This window comes from Narcine bancroftii, chromosome 2 (genome assembly GCF_036971445.1).
Source record: "Narcine bancroftii isolate sNarBan1 chromosome 2, sNarBan1.hap1, whole genome shotgun sequence".
Taxonomy (NCBI): Eukaryota; Metazoa; Chordata; class Chondrichthyes; order Torpediniformes; family Narcinidae; genus Narcine; species Narcine bancroftii.
Window position 1 is genome coordinate 45,138,683 of NC_091470.1, and position 16,157 is coordinate 45,154,839.

Here is a 16,157-nt window from a genome sequence, read left to right on the forward strand (position 1 = left end):
ATCACAGCTGTACTCAGGCAGGACAGACCAGATGGCCTGTCTACTGGGACTATATGGGTGGAGCTGAGGAATGGTAAATGTATGACCATACTCATAGGTTACATAACAGACTGCCCAATAGTCAGTGAGAAATGGAGGAGCAAATCTGTAGAGATAGCAGACTGCTGCAGGAAACACAAGTTTGTGATAGTAGGAAATTTTAATTTTCCATGTATTCCAATACTGTAAAAGGGCTGGATGGCTTGGAGCTTGTCAAATGTGTTCAGGAAAATTTTCTAAATCCATATGTAGAGGTACCAACGAGAGAGGGTGCAATGCTGGATCGCCCATTGTGGAACGAGTCAGGACATGTGACAGAAGTATTGTATGTGCTGAGGAACATTATGGATCCATTTATCATAATACCATTAGTTTCATTAATTATGGAGAAGGATAGTCTATGCCTCGGGTTGAGTTTCTAAATTGGAGAAAGGCAAATTCTGAGGAAATGAGAAAAGATCTAGAGTGCGTGGATTGGTACAAGTTGTTTTTGGGCAAGGATGTGCGAGGTAAGTGGAAGATCTTCAAAGGTGAAATTTTGAGAGTACAGAGTTTGTATGTTCCTGTCAGGCTTAAAGACAAAATTAGTAGGCAGAGGGAACCTTGATTTTCGGAAGGATATTGGGGATCTGATTTGGAAGAAGAGAGGGGTGTATAGCAGCAGGTATAGGCAACACAGAGCAATGAGGTACCTGAGAAGTATAAAAATACAAGAAAATGTTCAAGAATGAAATTAGGAAGGCTAAGACAATGAGGTTGTTTTGCCAGACAATATGAAGGAAATTCCTAAGGGTTTCTACAGGTAAACAAAGAGCAAAAGGATAGTAAGGGACAAAATTAGTCCCTTCAAAGATCAGAGAGGTTGGCTTTGTATGGAGCCAAAAGAGATGGCGAAGATTTTAAATGGATTTTTTTCACTCAGGAAATGGGCACAGTTGTGGGAATTAAGAAAAACAAGCAGTGAGGTCATGGAACCTAAAGAGGAGGAAGAGCTTGCTGTCTTAAAGCAAATAAGGGTGGATAAATCCCCAGGACCTGACAAGATGTTCCCTCAGACCTTGAGGGAGGCTTGTGTAGAAATAACAGGGGCCCTGGCAAAAATATTAAAAATATCATTAGCCACAGGTGTGATGCCAGAGGATTTGTGGGTAGCTCATGCTGTTTCATTGTTTAAAATAGACTCCAAAAGTAACCCTGGAAATTATAGGCCAGTGAGCCTGACATCAGTTGTAGGTAAATTATTATTAAGAGATCGGATATACAAGTATTTGGATAGCCAGAAACTGATTAGGGGTAGTCAAAGTGGCTTTGTGCATGTTAGGTCATGTTTTTCCAATCTTGTAGAGTTTTTCAATGAGATTACCAGGAAAGTTAATGAAGGAAAGGCTGTAGATGTTGTCTATATGATCTTTAGTAAGGCCTTGGACAAGGTCCCACATGGGAGATTAGTCAGGAAGGTTCAGATGTTAAAAATTTTAAATAAAATATTCAAAGAAAAGGATCAGATGCTAGGTATTCATGCTGAAGTACTGAACTCGATTTGACAATAGCTGGATGGGAGAAGCCAGAGAGTAGTGGATGATTGGTTCTCAAACTGGAGGGTTGTGACTAGAAATGTGTCTCAGGGATCGGTGCTGGGACCATTGTTGTTTGTCATCTATATCATTGATCTGGATGTTAATGTGGTAAATTGGATCAGCAAGTTTGTAGGTGACACTAAAATTGGAGGAAAGCTAAGGCTTTCAGAGTTTGCAGAGCGATCTGGACCAGCTGGAAAAATGAGATGAAAAATTGTGGATGGAATTTAATGCAGACAAGTGTGAGGTGCTGCATTTTGGAAAGACATACACAATATATGGGAAGGCACTGAGAAGTGCAGTAGAACAGAGGAATCTGGAATACAGATACAAAATTCCCTGAAAGGGCTGTCACAGGTGGATAGGGTTTTAAAGAGTGCTTTTGGTATCGTGGCTTTCATAAATCAAAATATTGAGTATAGGAGGTTTGATGTTATGGTAAAATTGTATAAAACATTGGTGAGGCCAAATTTGCAGTATTATGTGCAGTTTTGGTCACCTAACCAGGAAAAATATCAATAATAAAGAAAGACTGCAGAGAATATTTACTAGGATGTTGCCTGGACTGAGTTACAGGGAAAGATTAAAGAGATTAGGAGTTTATTCCCTGGACCGTCGAAGAATGAGGGGAGATTTGATAAAGGGAATTAAAATTATGAGGGGGCAAGACAAAGTAAATATAGGTAGGCTTTTTCCACTGTGGGTAGGTGAGATACAAACCAGAGTACATGGGTTAAGAGTGAAAGGGGAAAAGTTGAGGTGGGACATGAGGGGAAACTTCTTCACGCAGAGTGTGGAACAAGCTGCCAGTTTAAGTGATGAATGTGGGCTAAGTTTTAACATTTAAGAAGAATATCGACAGGTACATGGATAGGAGAGATACAGAAGGCAATGGACTGGGTGCAGGTCAGTGGGACTAGGCAAAAAAAAGGTTCAGCACAGACTAGAATGGTCAAAGGGGCCGGTTTCTGCGCTGTAATGTTCTATGGTTATCATACGTGAAACATTTGACAGCTCATTAGAATTGAGGAGAATGGGGTGGGGGGGGGTGGGGTGGTGGAAATCTTATTCAAACATTTTTAATGTTAAAAGGCATGGACAGAGTAGATGTAAAAAGATTGGTTCCGATGATGGGAGAGTCTTGGATAAGAGGGCACACCCTCAGGATTGATAGTCATCCACACAGAACAGAGAAGTGGAAGAATTTCTTTAGCCAGAAACTGGTCAATCTATTGACACGGTTGCCACAGGCGTTTGTGGAAGCCGTCACTGGTGTATTTAAGGCAGAGATTGATAGGTTCTTGATTAGCAAGTATATTAAAGGTTATTGGGGGGTGAAGGGGGTGGAAGGCCAGGCATTGGGGGTGAGTGGGAAAATGGATCAACTCATGATTGAATAGAGCGCAGACTCAATGGGTTGAATAGCCTACTTCTGCTCTTATGTCTTGTGGGCTTAAAATATAGAGCACTGTTGTCTTTATTTCCATCCATCTCCTATCAATCCTACAATTTTCTTGAACATAGTGAATTAAATAGAAAGAAGCAACATTATAATTTGTTGCAATCCATTCCAATTAAAAAGTTAAATATATATCACACGACTATCTTAGGTATTGAGAGCCAACTACTTGAAGTTGACATCTCACTATCTTGCTGTATTTTCACAGCAGAGCAGATTTTGAAATAAAATGAATGCTTTCATGGAATAACAGTAGCATGAATGAAGAGAAGTCTTTACATGAGGAAAATATACCCTATAGTAAATACTTTACCAAGAAGGTAACAATAATTGCAGAGAGACGACAATTACCTAAAAAACTTGGCTGAGATGATTTCCTCGTTTTTAGTATGCGTGAGAGAGCGAGAAAGAAGAAGGGGCGGGGGAGAGTGAAGGTTTAAAAAATAAGGCAACGATAGAGAAGGAAATTAAAAAGTTTTAGGAAAATCCAAGGCAAAGATGGCATCATTCATGAAACAATGAAAGAAGGTATGAGCAAGGAACAATAGATAGAAAGAACGAGTTTACAGAAAGACAAGACAAAATTATATCTCATTCAGATGGCCTCATGAAAACTTAAAAATTAGCATTACAAAAAAATAAAAATGAATTGTGTATATTAGCTCAAACAGCCCCAAAAGAAGCTACAGTAAACTACAATTGACATGTATCTTACCATCCATCACTATCTGCTGCATTTGTGTTGACGCCAAAATCAACAAGAAATTTCACAATGTGATGGTGACCAGCACAGACTGCATTATGTAGCGGTGTAATCCCCTCATCATTAGGCCTGCTGGGATTGTTAACCTGGTCAAAAACAAATTTTGAATGCTGAAGGTATCAAATTACAGAGAAAATAATACATTCCAATGGAGAAAATTCCAATGTAATGATTAATAATGAAATAAATTGGGAATGGTTACCTCATAAATGATGCGTTGCACAAGGTCAAATTCTCCTTCTAAAGAAGCATCCAGTAGTAAAGCAAGAGGATCAAATTTTACCCTCATTCCACATCCTGTTCTCTCTGAATCTGGCTTTTTTAAATTTGTACGTTTAATCTGAGGAAAGACAGATGAAAATTCAACAATTCATGTGATAGATATTGGTAACTCAGTCTCTAATAGCCATTCATCTGCAATGCTGACAGAAGGAACACAAAGAGATTACAAAATGGAAGAACTTTTAAAAAAATCATAGAAATTTTGAAAGTGTAATTAATTAGTGATAAATGTAGTTGATGAGGGTAGAGCAGTGGATTTTGCCATGCGAGAAAATCCATGTAGGATTTTGTCTACATGGATTTTAGTAAAGAAATTGACAACATCCAGTTGACTGATCCAGATTTTATTCTCACAAATTTATTCAAACAGCTACTACAGAACAAGCAAAGCAATGCCAAGGCACTCCGCTGGGTGAATATTTGCTCCCATCTTCACTTTTACTTCAGAGAACATTTACTTTTACAATTTTAAAAGTGTATTTTTTTTACCTATTATTTTATCTTTATTTATTTTAATTTTTATATTTATTCTCCTCAATTCTTTTGCTAGTTGGTTGAGGCTGCCGATTGCTTGCATTCTGGATACCCGGGGTTTTACTTGGATGAAGGACTTGGATGAAAAAGGTGGGTTGTTAAGATTGCAGATATCATAAAGATATCAGGGTGATCAGCTATCTGAAGAATATAGCAGAAGGTAGTTTAGTTACAAAATATAGGTAGAAAATTGGCAGATGGAGTTAAATCCAGACAACTGCGAGGTATAACTGCATTGATGTTCAGAGAGATCTGGGGGTCCAGATTCATAGCTCCCTGAAAGTGGCCGCACAAGTAGTTAAAGGGTAGAAAAGGTCCATGGCATGCTTGCTTTAAATGGCCAGGGCACTGAGCATAAGAGAAAGAATATCATATTGTTGCTGTTGAAAGCTTTGATTAGATTGCACTTGGAGTATTGAATGTGATCTGGTCACCCCATCACAGGAAAGCTTTGGAAAGGTTACAGAAGAGATTTACCAGAATGCTGCCTGGATTTGCACCAAATGAGCAAAAGGAAGAGGCTGAACAAAAAAATTGTTTTCTGAGGAGAGGCTGAAGAGAGACTCGATAGATGTTCATAAAATTATGAAAAGCAATGGTAAGGTGGACAGATCTTTTTTCCAGGGTAAAGATGTTGCATACCAGAGGATGTGTTTAAAGCTGAGTGGCGTTGTTTAAAGGAGATGTGCAGAATAAGGTTTATATTTTACAGAGAGTGGTAGTGCCTTAAAGGAGAAGAATTTAAAGAGGTTTCTAGATAAACACATTGATAGGGAGGGAATAGAGGGATATCAAAAATGAGGAAACAAAGTTTGTTTAATTTGGCATCATGTACAGCACAGACACTGTAGGCAAAAGGGCCTGTTCCTGTGCTGTACTTTTCCAAGTGTCAATGTTGCATGGTTTAGACGCACGCATTTCCACACTTTATGCTTAGAAAGACTGATTCAAGATTTTCCAGCCTCAGTTTATACAGGACTCACACTTACTTTGTCTAATCTTTTCCTGAATACATATCTATAGGTTTTTTAACTCTCTTCCCCATTCCCACACCACGACTGTCAGGATGAGGCCAAATACATCTGGGTATGAATGGCATGAATATTGAAATCTCCAATTTTAGGTAATCTGCTGGTTCTCTTCTCTCCTCCTGATCCACCCAGGTCTTCTCAAAGCAACCTTCTTTCCAAACCCCCTTCCCCAGCTCCCGTTCCAGTTTATTTCCCCTTCCCACTTACATACTCTGACTATTGGTTCCCCTCTTCCTTCCGCCTAATATTAGCTGGTTGCAGTCATCACCGTCATTTCTTCTTGGATTTCATAATCTACAGTCCCTTGTTGTTTTGACATCACCCTCCAGCCCCCGTTACCACCTCCAGCCCCCGTTACCACCTCCAGCCCCCGTTACCACCTCCAGCCCCCGTTACCACCTCCAGCCCCCGTTACCACCTCCAGCCCCCGTTACCACCTCCAGCCCCCGTTACCACCTCCAGCCCCCGTTACCACCTCCAGCCCCCGTTACCACCTCCAGCCCCCGTTACCACCTCCAGCCCCCGTTACCACCTCCAGCCCCCGTTACCACCTCCAGCCCCCGTTACCACCTCCAGCCCCCGTTACCACCTCCAGCCCCCGTTACCACCTCCAGCCCCCGTTACCACCTCCAGCCCCCGTTACCACCTCCAGCCCCCGTTACCACCTCCAGCCCCCGTTACCACCTCCAGCCCCCGTTACCACCTCCAGCCCCCGTTACCACCTCCAGCCCCCGTTACCACCTCCAGCCCCCGTTACCACCTCCAGCCCCCGTTACCACCTCCAGCCCCCGTTACCACCTCCAGCCCCCGTTACCACCTCCAGCCCCCGTTACCACCTCCAGCCCCCGTTACCACCTCCAGCCCCCGTTACCACCTCCAGCCCCCGTTACCACCTCCAGCCCCCGTTACCACCTCCAGCCCCCGTTACCACCTCCAGCCCCCGTTACCACCTCCAGCCCCCGTTACCACCTCCAGCCCCCGTTACCACCTCCAGCCCCCGTTACCACCTCCAGCCCCCGTTACCACCTCCAGCCCCCGTTACCACCTCCAGCCCCCGTTACCACCTCCAGCCCCCGTTACCACCTCCAGCCCCCGTTACCACCTCCAGCCCCCGTTACCACCTCCAGCCCCCGTTACCACCTCCAGCCCCCGTTACCACCTCCAGCCCCCGTTACCACCTCCAGCCCCCGTTACCACCTCCAGCCCCCGTTACCACCTCCAGCCCCCGTTACCACCTCCAGCCCCCGTTACCACCTCCAGCCCCCGTTACCACCTCCAGCCCCCGTTACCACCTCCAGCCCCCGTTACCACCTCCAGCCCCCGTTACCACCTCCAGCTTTCCCTTCCCAATCTGGTTTTATCTCCTACCAATTCCTCCCAACTAGGATCCAGCTATCACTTTCCAGCTCTCTGTTCTCCCTCACCCCTTTATACTGGCTACTTCCCCAAAACACTCTCAATCCTGCTGCATGGTCTCAACCACTGTTTTCCCTCTACAGATGATAACCAATCTGCTGAACTCCTCTAGCACTTTGCCTTTTTGCATAAGGTTTTTAAATGTTTTCCTCTTGCCCACTCTTCAGTTGTGTGTGTAATAATTTCCCATTTCTCATCATTGCCTTGGTGTTCTGTTGAAATCTAAATTTTTTAATCTGTAGGCTTTTGACAACATTTAAAATCTTTTAATTTGATCTAACGCCATCTTTAATTCCCTCGATTGCTATGTCTGGACAACTTTATGATGAATTATTTTTACATTACTCTAAGAATGATTTATATTACTGTAACATTATTCTTCAGACATTAGCTATTACTCATTTGCTGTCATATCTTTGATTTTTAAAAAAAAACCTACAATAGCCTCACACCATCATGGTTCACTTTATTTAAATTCAAGACCTTGGTTTCAGATCGAACCAAACTACTTTTAACTTTTATAAATATTTAACATATCACTGTTCCATACTGGCCCCTCAACTATCACATTTCTAGGTCTAAAAGGAACATATTCCATCATTAGTTTCCCCAATCAATATGTTGAAAAATCCTCTTGTATACATCCTACAAATTTGTCCTATACACTTTTACTGCTAATTTGTTTTGTCCATGGACTCTGTTTAAAGTCCCAAGATCGCAATATTATCCTTTTCACATATCCCTCTACTTTTCCTATTTATAATGTTTGGTATTGCTAATATCAATTTGGGGCCAATTTACAACTCCATCTTATCTTTGCAGGCGTTTACTGTTCCTTAGCTTGGCTCAAATTGATGTTACACCTTTATTTTTCCATGGCAAAGACCCTTCCTCTCTACTATCTTTACCCATTCTTTCATGGAGAACCACAGAACATTACAGCACAGAAACAGGCCCCTTCGGCCATTCTAGTCTATGACAAACTGATTTTTCTGCCTAGTTCCACTCACTGACCTGTACCCAGTCAATGGCTCTCCATACCTCTCCCAACCTGTGCAAATGCTTCTTAAATGTAAAAATTGAGCCCACATTTACCACTTGAGCTGGCAGCTCATTCCACATTCCCACCACTCTCTGTGTGAAGAAGATCCCCCTCATAGATCCCATCTCACCCTTAACTCATGTCCTCAGGTTTGTATCTCACCTACCCTCAGTGGAAAAAGCCTATTTTATCCCTCTCATAATTTTAAATACCTCCATCAAATCTCCCCTCATTTGTCAGCATTCCAGGGAATAAAGTCCTAATCTGTTTAACCTTCCTGACTCACCTCCCACATGAGACCTTGTCAAAGTAGACAACATCTGCAGCCTTTTCTTCATCAACTTTCCTGGTAACCTCATCAAAAAACATGACTAACCACACACAAAGCCACGTTGACTATCCCTGACCAGTTTCTGGCTATCCAAATATTTTTTAAATATCCGATCTCTTAGAACACCTTCCAATAACTTACCCATGACTGAGTGACTGGCCTATAATATCCAGGGTTATGATTGGAGCCTTGTTTAAAACAATAGAACAACACGAGCTACCCTCCAATCCTCTGGCACCACACCCATGGCCAAGGACATTTTAAATATTTCTGCTAGAGCCCCTGAAATTTGTAGACTAGCCTCCCTCAAGGTCTGAGGGTATATCTTGTCAGGCACGGGATTTTCTCACCCTTATTGGGTTTAAGTCAGCAAGCACCACCTCCTCCAACCTGTATAGTTCCCTGACTTCACTGCTTGTTTTTCCTTACTTCCTAATACTCGGTGCCAGCTTCCTGAGTGAATGATTTTAAAAAAAAAACCATTTATGATCTCCCCCATCTTCTTTGGCTCCAACCACTCTGGTTTCTGAAGGGTCCAATTTTGTCCCTTACTATCCTTTGTATTTTAATATACTTGTAGAAACCTTAATGATTTTCCTTCACATTGCCTGCCATGCAACCTCATATCTTCTTTTAGCCTTCCTGATTTCTTTCTCGCATTTTAAAAAAAATACACTTCAGGTACCTCATTTGCTCTGTGTTGCCTATACTTGCTATACACTTCTCTCTTCTTCCAAACCAGATGCCCAATATCCCTCAAAAACCAAGGTTCCCAATGCCTGCTAATTTTACCTTTAATCCTGACAGGAACATACAAACTTTGTACTTTCAAATTTTCACCTTTGAAGATCTTCCACTTACCTCGCACATCCTTGCCCACAAACAACTTATGCCAATCGATGCATTCTAGATCTTTTCTCATTTCCTCAAAATGAGCCTTTCTCCAATTTAGAAACCCAACCTATCCTTCCTAATAATTAACTTGAAACTAATGACATTATAATCACTGGACCCAAAATATTCCCCAACACATACTTCTGTCATCTCTCCTGCCTCATTCCCCAATAGGAGATTGAGTATTGGATTCTCTCTAGTTGGTTCCTCTATACTGTGGTGGCTTGCCCACGCATCAGGCGAACTGTCTCACGGAGTCGCAGGCAAATCGTGGCAGATCCAACTGTGAGAGCTTCGGGTATGGGGCAAGCCCACAACCTAGCATCCGATGTCATAAAGATGCTGGGAGTCACAAGCATCATCAGGTTCCAAGGGATTTAAGTGTGCATGAGAGAGTTCTATTAAAGTCAGTTGGTTCAACTCACTTTCAACTCTGCATGGTTCTTTCACTTGCTACATGCCTAGCACGACTACATTGGTGACGCCGACGGTCCAAACAGCATTTGGACCCAATGATGACCGACCCAAGCTCGCAGAAGGCAGTTTCACTGAAATTGCTGACTTTCTGGACCTCGCAGCCACTGGTCTGGTTTGAACAGGTTGAAGCCCATTTTCCAGGTCTGGAAAGTCATCTCGGACGCCACAAAGAACTACCATGTGGTCGGTTCACTTAACTTCTTACACCAGCTACTGGTTGTGTACAGATATGAAACAATCAAGGTGCTCCTGATCCGTACTTTTGGCCTCTACCCCCATGAGCGCGCAGCACCGTTGCTCAACATGGACAGCCTAGGCGACTGCATGCCATCGGCCTTAATGAACGAGATGCTGGCACGAGTCATAAGCCATGTTTAGTGTTTGGACAAGTGTTTCTCAACCAGATGCCAGAAGATATTCACCTCCTTATTGCTGACGATGATTTCAGTGACCCACGCAAAGTGGCCACCCGCTCAGATTTCCTGTGGCACACCAAGCAGCATGGTGGGGCCTCCATCAACCAAGTTGCTGCATCACACCTTAAGGCCCGGGTCTTTCCATGCCACCAACGAAGCTGGTGAAGCCTGCAGCGGTGAGAAACCCCAGTTCGGACCATTGGTGTTTTTACCACCAAAAGTGGAGTTCAGGAACCCACCGTTGCCACCCACCCTGTTCTTTTCCAGGAAACATTGGGGCTGACTGTCACTAATGGCTACGTGATAGTCTCCTTTACCTACGGGACCAATACACCGGGTAAAAGTTCCTTGTAGACATGGGGTGGAGGGTAGCATCTTGCCCCACTCGAGCCACAACACCCGCACTGGGAAGACAGGACCGGTGCTCATCGCTGCCAACAGCAGTATTTGCACATTTGGCAAGCAAATCATCCCACTATAGTTTGGTTCCAGCCATTTCACCTAGTCATTTACGCTGGCAGTAGTGTTGCAGCCTTTATTGGGCCTCATCACCTCTTTCGGCCTATTCAAGTTCCTGTGGATGCCTTTCAGACTCAAGAACGCGGTACAGACTCAGCTTGGATTTTGTCCACATCTACTTCGATGGCATTCTCATTGCCAGTCACATGCACCAAGAGTATTTGATGCACCTGTGCCAACTCTACTGCCGCCTGAGTGAAAACAGCCTGGCCATCAGCCCTGTGAAGTGCCAGTTCAGACTGTCTGCCACTGATTTCCTTGGGCATCGCATCAACTGGTATGGAGCGGTTCCCTTGCCGGCGAAAATCAAGGACATACTCCAGTTTGCCAGGCCCAGTACAGTCAAGGGCCTATAGGAGTTTGTGGGCATGATCAACTTTTACCAATGATTCCTACTATCAGCGGCCCGAATCGTGTGACCCCTGTTTGGCCTGATGTCTGGCAAGGCCAAGGAAATCACCTGGGACATGGAGTCAGCAGCGGCTTTGAGCAGGCCAAGAACGCCTTTGCAAATGCCACCCTCCTGGTACACCATGGGGTGGATGCTCCCAACTCAACAGTCAGCGGTGTGCTGAAACAATTCATTGAGGGTCAGTGGAAACCTCTTGCATTCTTCAGCTGGCACCTACGAACCCTGGAGCTGAAATACTGTGCCTTCGACAGGGAGCTGCATGTCCTCTACCACGCCATCCGATACTTTCAGTATTTTTTGGAGGAGTGGTAGTTCACAGTCTTCACAGACCACAAACCCCTCACCTTCGCATTTGCCGAAGTGTCAGACCCATGGTCAGCACAGCACCAATGCTACCCGTCATACATGTCAGACTATACCATCATTGTCAAACACATCTCCGGGATAAATAACATTGTGGCCGACGCCCTGTCTCGCACCTCCATCCACTCAGTCCATTTCCTATGTGGCATTCGCCAAGGCACAGTGGCTAGATGAAGAAATGTCAGCCTGCTGCACCACAGGCTTGGGCCTGCAACTTGATTGCCCAATCAGCTGTTATCTGCCAAGTCTCTCCTTTTCAACCCCTTTGTCTTCAACTATTGGTTGCCCAGTCAGGACTATCACATCTGCTTTTCCCACTGCCCATTTCAAAAAATTAAAATATAATATTTTGTAACAGCATTTCTTTGATGGTCAATGGATCAAACTGGTTTGATTTCACTTTTATTATGGATTCGATCATTTCATTATGAGCATTATGTGCTTTCAGATAAAGCCTTCAATTTTGTTTTAATAATCATTTTTTAACTGCTCCGTATCCAATTGATTATATACTTCTGTGTCTATCTTCACTGTCCCTTCCCAGCAGACTTTGCACGTCATTACCCATCTTGCTATGTGTCCCAGCTCTTCAACCTTCAACTTGTTAAAGGTCCCCTCGGCAAAATCAACCTTCTCACTCACTGGAATGAGTCACAGTGCTAGTCGATTGAATTGGACTCTTGTCCAAGCTCAGTTCTAATGAAGTCCACTCGAGCAGAAGAGTTCATTCCTTCCCAATTGAAACCTATTTCTCCTGAGCCAAACAGCTTTCAATTCTCTGATCTTATTTCTCCTGTGCCACTTTGGAAACAGAGTAATTGGTAATTCAGAGATTTAAAACTTGCGGTTCTATATTTAAAAAAATAAATACATTTGGACTCTACCTGCTCATACTCCCCCAGCAGAACAACATTAGTTCTAACATCAGTAATTGGATCTTTCCCAATCAAGATGAACATATAATATTCTAATTTGTAGTGTTCTTCTGTTCTAGGAAATGCAACCTTAAAATTATCCACATGCACCCTTGTTTAGATTTATAAAAGCACAGTAAAACTTACAGGAGGGGGTGGTGGGACAGCTGGTGCTGGAGGAACATCTTCCCCTGGTGATGTAACCTCTGGTTCAGGGCTTGGTAGCTGCTCTGTTTGGACAATAGCAGGATTATTGTTATTGTCCTCTGCTGTCACAGGGATGTCATTGTCATCTGACTGAATTAATTCTGAACGTGGTGGCGAAGGCACCTGGTTATCATTAGTATCTGATGATGGTTGATTTTCAAGCTGAGTTATTGGTTCAGGCAGGACAGAACCGGATTCCCCGAGGCTGGCGTTCCCATTATCAACATCTGCTAAAGCACCGACAAAGTCTTGTGAGTTACTGGGAAGGTAAAATGGGGTGTTATCCATACCCCCTGCTAGTGTATTGAAACGCTGATACAATAGCTTCTGAATATTTGGTCCACTTGGGCCTTCTGGCTCAGTTATTGAACTACGTTTCTTCAGAGGTCTTGGTGCATGAGCCAGTTTTTTCCTTAGAACTTCCAGGTCAGCATCACTCTGATAACGCAATGGCGAGTGCACAATGGGCAATAGCTTCGTTGGACTGAGAGGACGTGGGATGTTTTCAACGTTTGAGTTGGTGCTCGGCAAGTGCTCATGCTCTGGGTCTTTTCCGTTACTTTGGATTTCGTCAGGAGCCTGAGGAATAGAACCTTGGAAAGGCTGAGGATGAGCAAAAGGCAATGGAGATGGTGAAGCAGAACCAGATCCAGGTGGCAATACTGGCTTCCCATACACTAGATAGAAGAAAACTTTAGTTATACAAAAGTTAATATAATTCACCATATGCACAACTCCATGCAACTGTTAATAGCTTTGATTAACAATTAAAAAAAAATACTTACATGCTTTAACTGTGTGTGTTTTGTTTAAGGTATTATATGCAGTCTGCTGATAGTTCTTTGGTGGTGTAGCCTGCTGAAGGTACATGGAATATATTGAACTGGAATTCACAGTTTGAGGCCCTTTTCGTGGGGACTGAGGTCTTGAACCTCTATCAGCCAAAAATGGTCTTACAGCCACTGCTAGTGGTGGATCAGGCCTGTTATCTCCAGCAGGAAACAACGGCGAACCAACAGATTGATAAGTGGGACTTGGAGGTACATTAATTCTCTGCTGAATCTGTTGCGAGGCACCAGCCTGAAATGTGGTTGCAGTGGGAAGAGGCTGGGTAGGTCGGTGCCAATTTTCTGCAGATACATTGGAAACTGAACCCATACTAGGTCGGGGCTGAGTGGCATCTTTCATCCTTTCCAGTGAACTTGTGGAGCCAATAGCCAAAAGAGATTTTGGGTGAGGTCCATAAGATTGAGGCAGTTGTTTTATTGAATTAGGTGTTGCTGGCGGTGTTCTTCCCATTTCAGTACCCTAAATTAAAGATATTGTTGAAATGATTAGCATGAAAAAATGTCAAAACAAGCCTGTTCATTATGTAGTAAATTTCAGCCAAAATTACTATTTAATTCCATCCATGAAAATGTTATCATCCACTAAAAGCATAGAAATAATTATTCACACTATTCAAGAAAAATTGGCACTTCAAAATGATGGGTGAATCCAGGACAAGAGGGCACAGTCTTAGAATGATCATTGGGGGAGCTTAAGGAGGAGTTTGATAGGTATTTAATTAGTCAGGGTACTAGATGTGAGATTGGTTTAGCTCAGGGTGCAATTGTGACAAGACTCAATGGGCCGAATGGCCTACTTCTATTCCTTTATCTTGAGTAATAAAATGGAACTCTCAGGACAACAAATAAATTCCATCATAAATGGATCTGATAACAGATAGAACAACAGATGAAACCTACCACTGTTTTCTCATTGTTTGGAACAGTTGAAGTAGTGGAGGGCACTTGACTTGACCCAGTTCCTGGTTTCAAAACTGTATCCATATTGGATTCCTTCCAGTCATTTTTTGTTGGAGGCATTTTCCCCGTGGTAACAGAACCTGGTGGGAGTGTGGGCCAGTTTCCATCTGTTAGGATTGGATATTAAAATATGTAATACATTTATTAAATTTAATTGAAAAGATTTTAACAGTTACTTTCTTTTAATTAAATTTCTAATGCCCATTTTAGCAAATACTCCAAGCATTTCTATTTTGCCACAGTCACTGGGGCAGGGTGGGAGGAAATGTACTAACTCTTCTTCTTCTTTTTGACTTGGCTTCGCGGACGAAGATTTATGGAGGGGGTAAATGTCCACGTCAGCTGCAGGCTCGTTTGTGGCTGACAAGTCCGATGCGGGACAGGCAGACACGGTTGCAGCGGTAGCAGGGGAAAATTGGTTGGTTGGGGTTGGGTTTTTCCTCCTTTGTCTTTTGTCAGTGAGGTGGGCTCTGCGGTCTACTTCAAAGGAGGTTGCTGCCCGCCGAACTGTGAGGTGCCAAGATGTACGATTTGAGGCGATATCAGCCCACTGGCGGTGGTCAATGTGGCAGGCACCAAGAGATTTCTTTAGGCAGTCCTTGTACCTCTTCTTTGGTGCACCTCTGTCACGGTGGCCAGTGGAGAGCTCGCCATATAACACGATCTTGGGAAGGCGATGGTCCTCCATTCTGGAGACGTGACCCACCCAGCGCAGCTGGATCTTCAGCAGCGTGGACTCAATGCTGTCGGCCTCTGCCATCTCGAGTACTTCGATGTTAGGGATGAAGTCGCTCCAATGAATATTGAGGATGGAGCGGAGACAACGCTGGTGGAAGCGTTCTAGGAGTCATAGGTGATGCCGGTAGAGGACCCATGATTCGGAGCTGAACAGGAGTGTGGGTATGACAACGGCTCTGTATACGCTTATCTTTGTGAGGTTTTTCAGTTGGTTGTTTTTCCAGACTCTTTTGTGTAGTCTTCCAAAAGCGCTATTTGCCTTGGCGAGTCTGTTGTCTATCTCGTTGTTGTTCCTTACATCTGATGAAATGGTGCAGCCGAGTTAGGTAAACTGGTTGACCATTTTGAGTTTTGTGTGCCCGATGGAGATGTGGGGGGGCTGGTAGTCATGGTGGGGAGCTGGCTGGTGGAGGACCTCAGTTTTCTTCAGGCTGACTTCCAGGCCAAACATTTTGGCAGTTTCTGCAAAACAGGACATCAAGCTCTGAAGAGCTGGCTCTGAATGGGCAACTAAAGCGGCATCGTCTGCAAAGAGTAGTTCATGGACAAGTTTCTTTTGTGTCTTGGTGTGAGCTTGCAGGCGCCTCAGATTGAAGAGACTGCCATCCGTGCGGTACCGGATGTAAACAGCGCCTTCATTGTTGAGGTCTTTCATGGCTTGTTTCAGCATCATGCTGAAGAAGGTTGAAAAGAGGGTTGGTGCAAGAACGCAGCCTTGCTTCACGCCATTGTTAATGGAGAAGGGTTCAGAGAGCTCATCTATTGTTCAAATAATCACCAAGGCCATTTTGGGAATGAGAAAAAAGTTCCTAAATGTCAGTCACATATGTGACACTGATAGATTATAGCATATATTGTATAGATTTGCTTTATTTGCCTTTCTTTCTATATATTTCAACAGCAAGAAAAGACTTAAAAAAGATTTTTAATGGGAA

The 16,157-nt window shown here is 43.6% G+C and overlaps 1 protein-coding gene across 5 annotated transcripts in view; it reads right to left on the minus strand.

Moving 5' to 3' along the window:
• The window catches only part of ppp1r13bb (protein phosphatase 1, regulatory subunit 13Bb), a 112,529-nt gene that overhangs the window by 11,213 nt on the left and 85,159 nt on the right, over positions 1-16,157 (minus strand). For all 5 annotated transcript variants that reach the window (XM_069916516.1, XM_069916515.1, XM_069916517.1 and 2 more), the window contains 5 exons: positions 14,425-14,591; positions 13,462-13,984; positions 12,617-13,353; positions 4,041-4,178; positions 3,791-3,924 (listed from right to left, as the gene is read on the minus strand). In XM_069916516.1, coding sequence (XP_069772617.1) covers positions 3,791-3,924; positions 4,041-4,178; positions 12,617-13,353; positions 13,462-13,984; positions 14,425-14,591 — 1,699 coding nt within the window. The remainder of the gene's footprint in view (positions 1-3,790; positions 3,925-4,040; positions 4,179-12,616; positions 13,354-13,461; positions 13,985-14,424; positions 14,592-16,157) is intronic.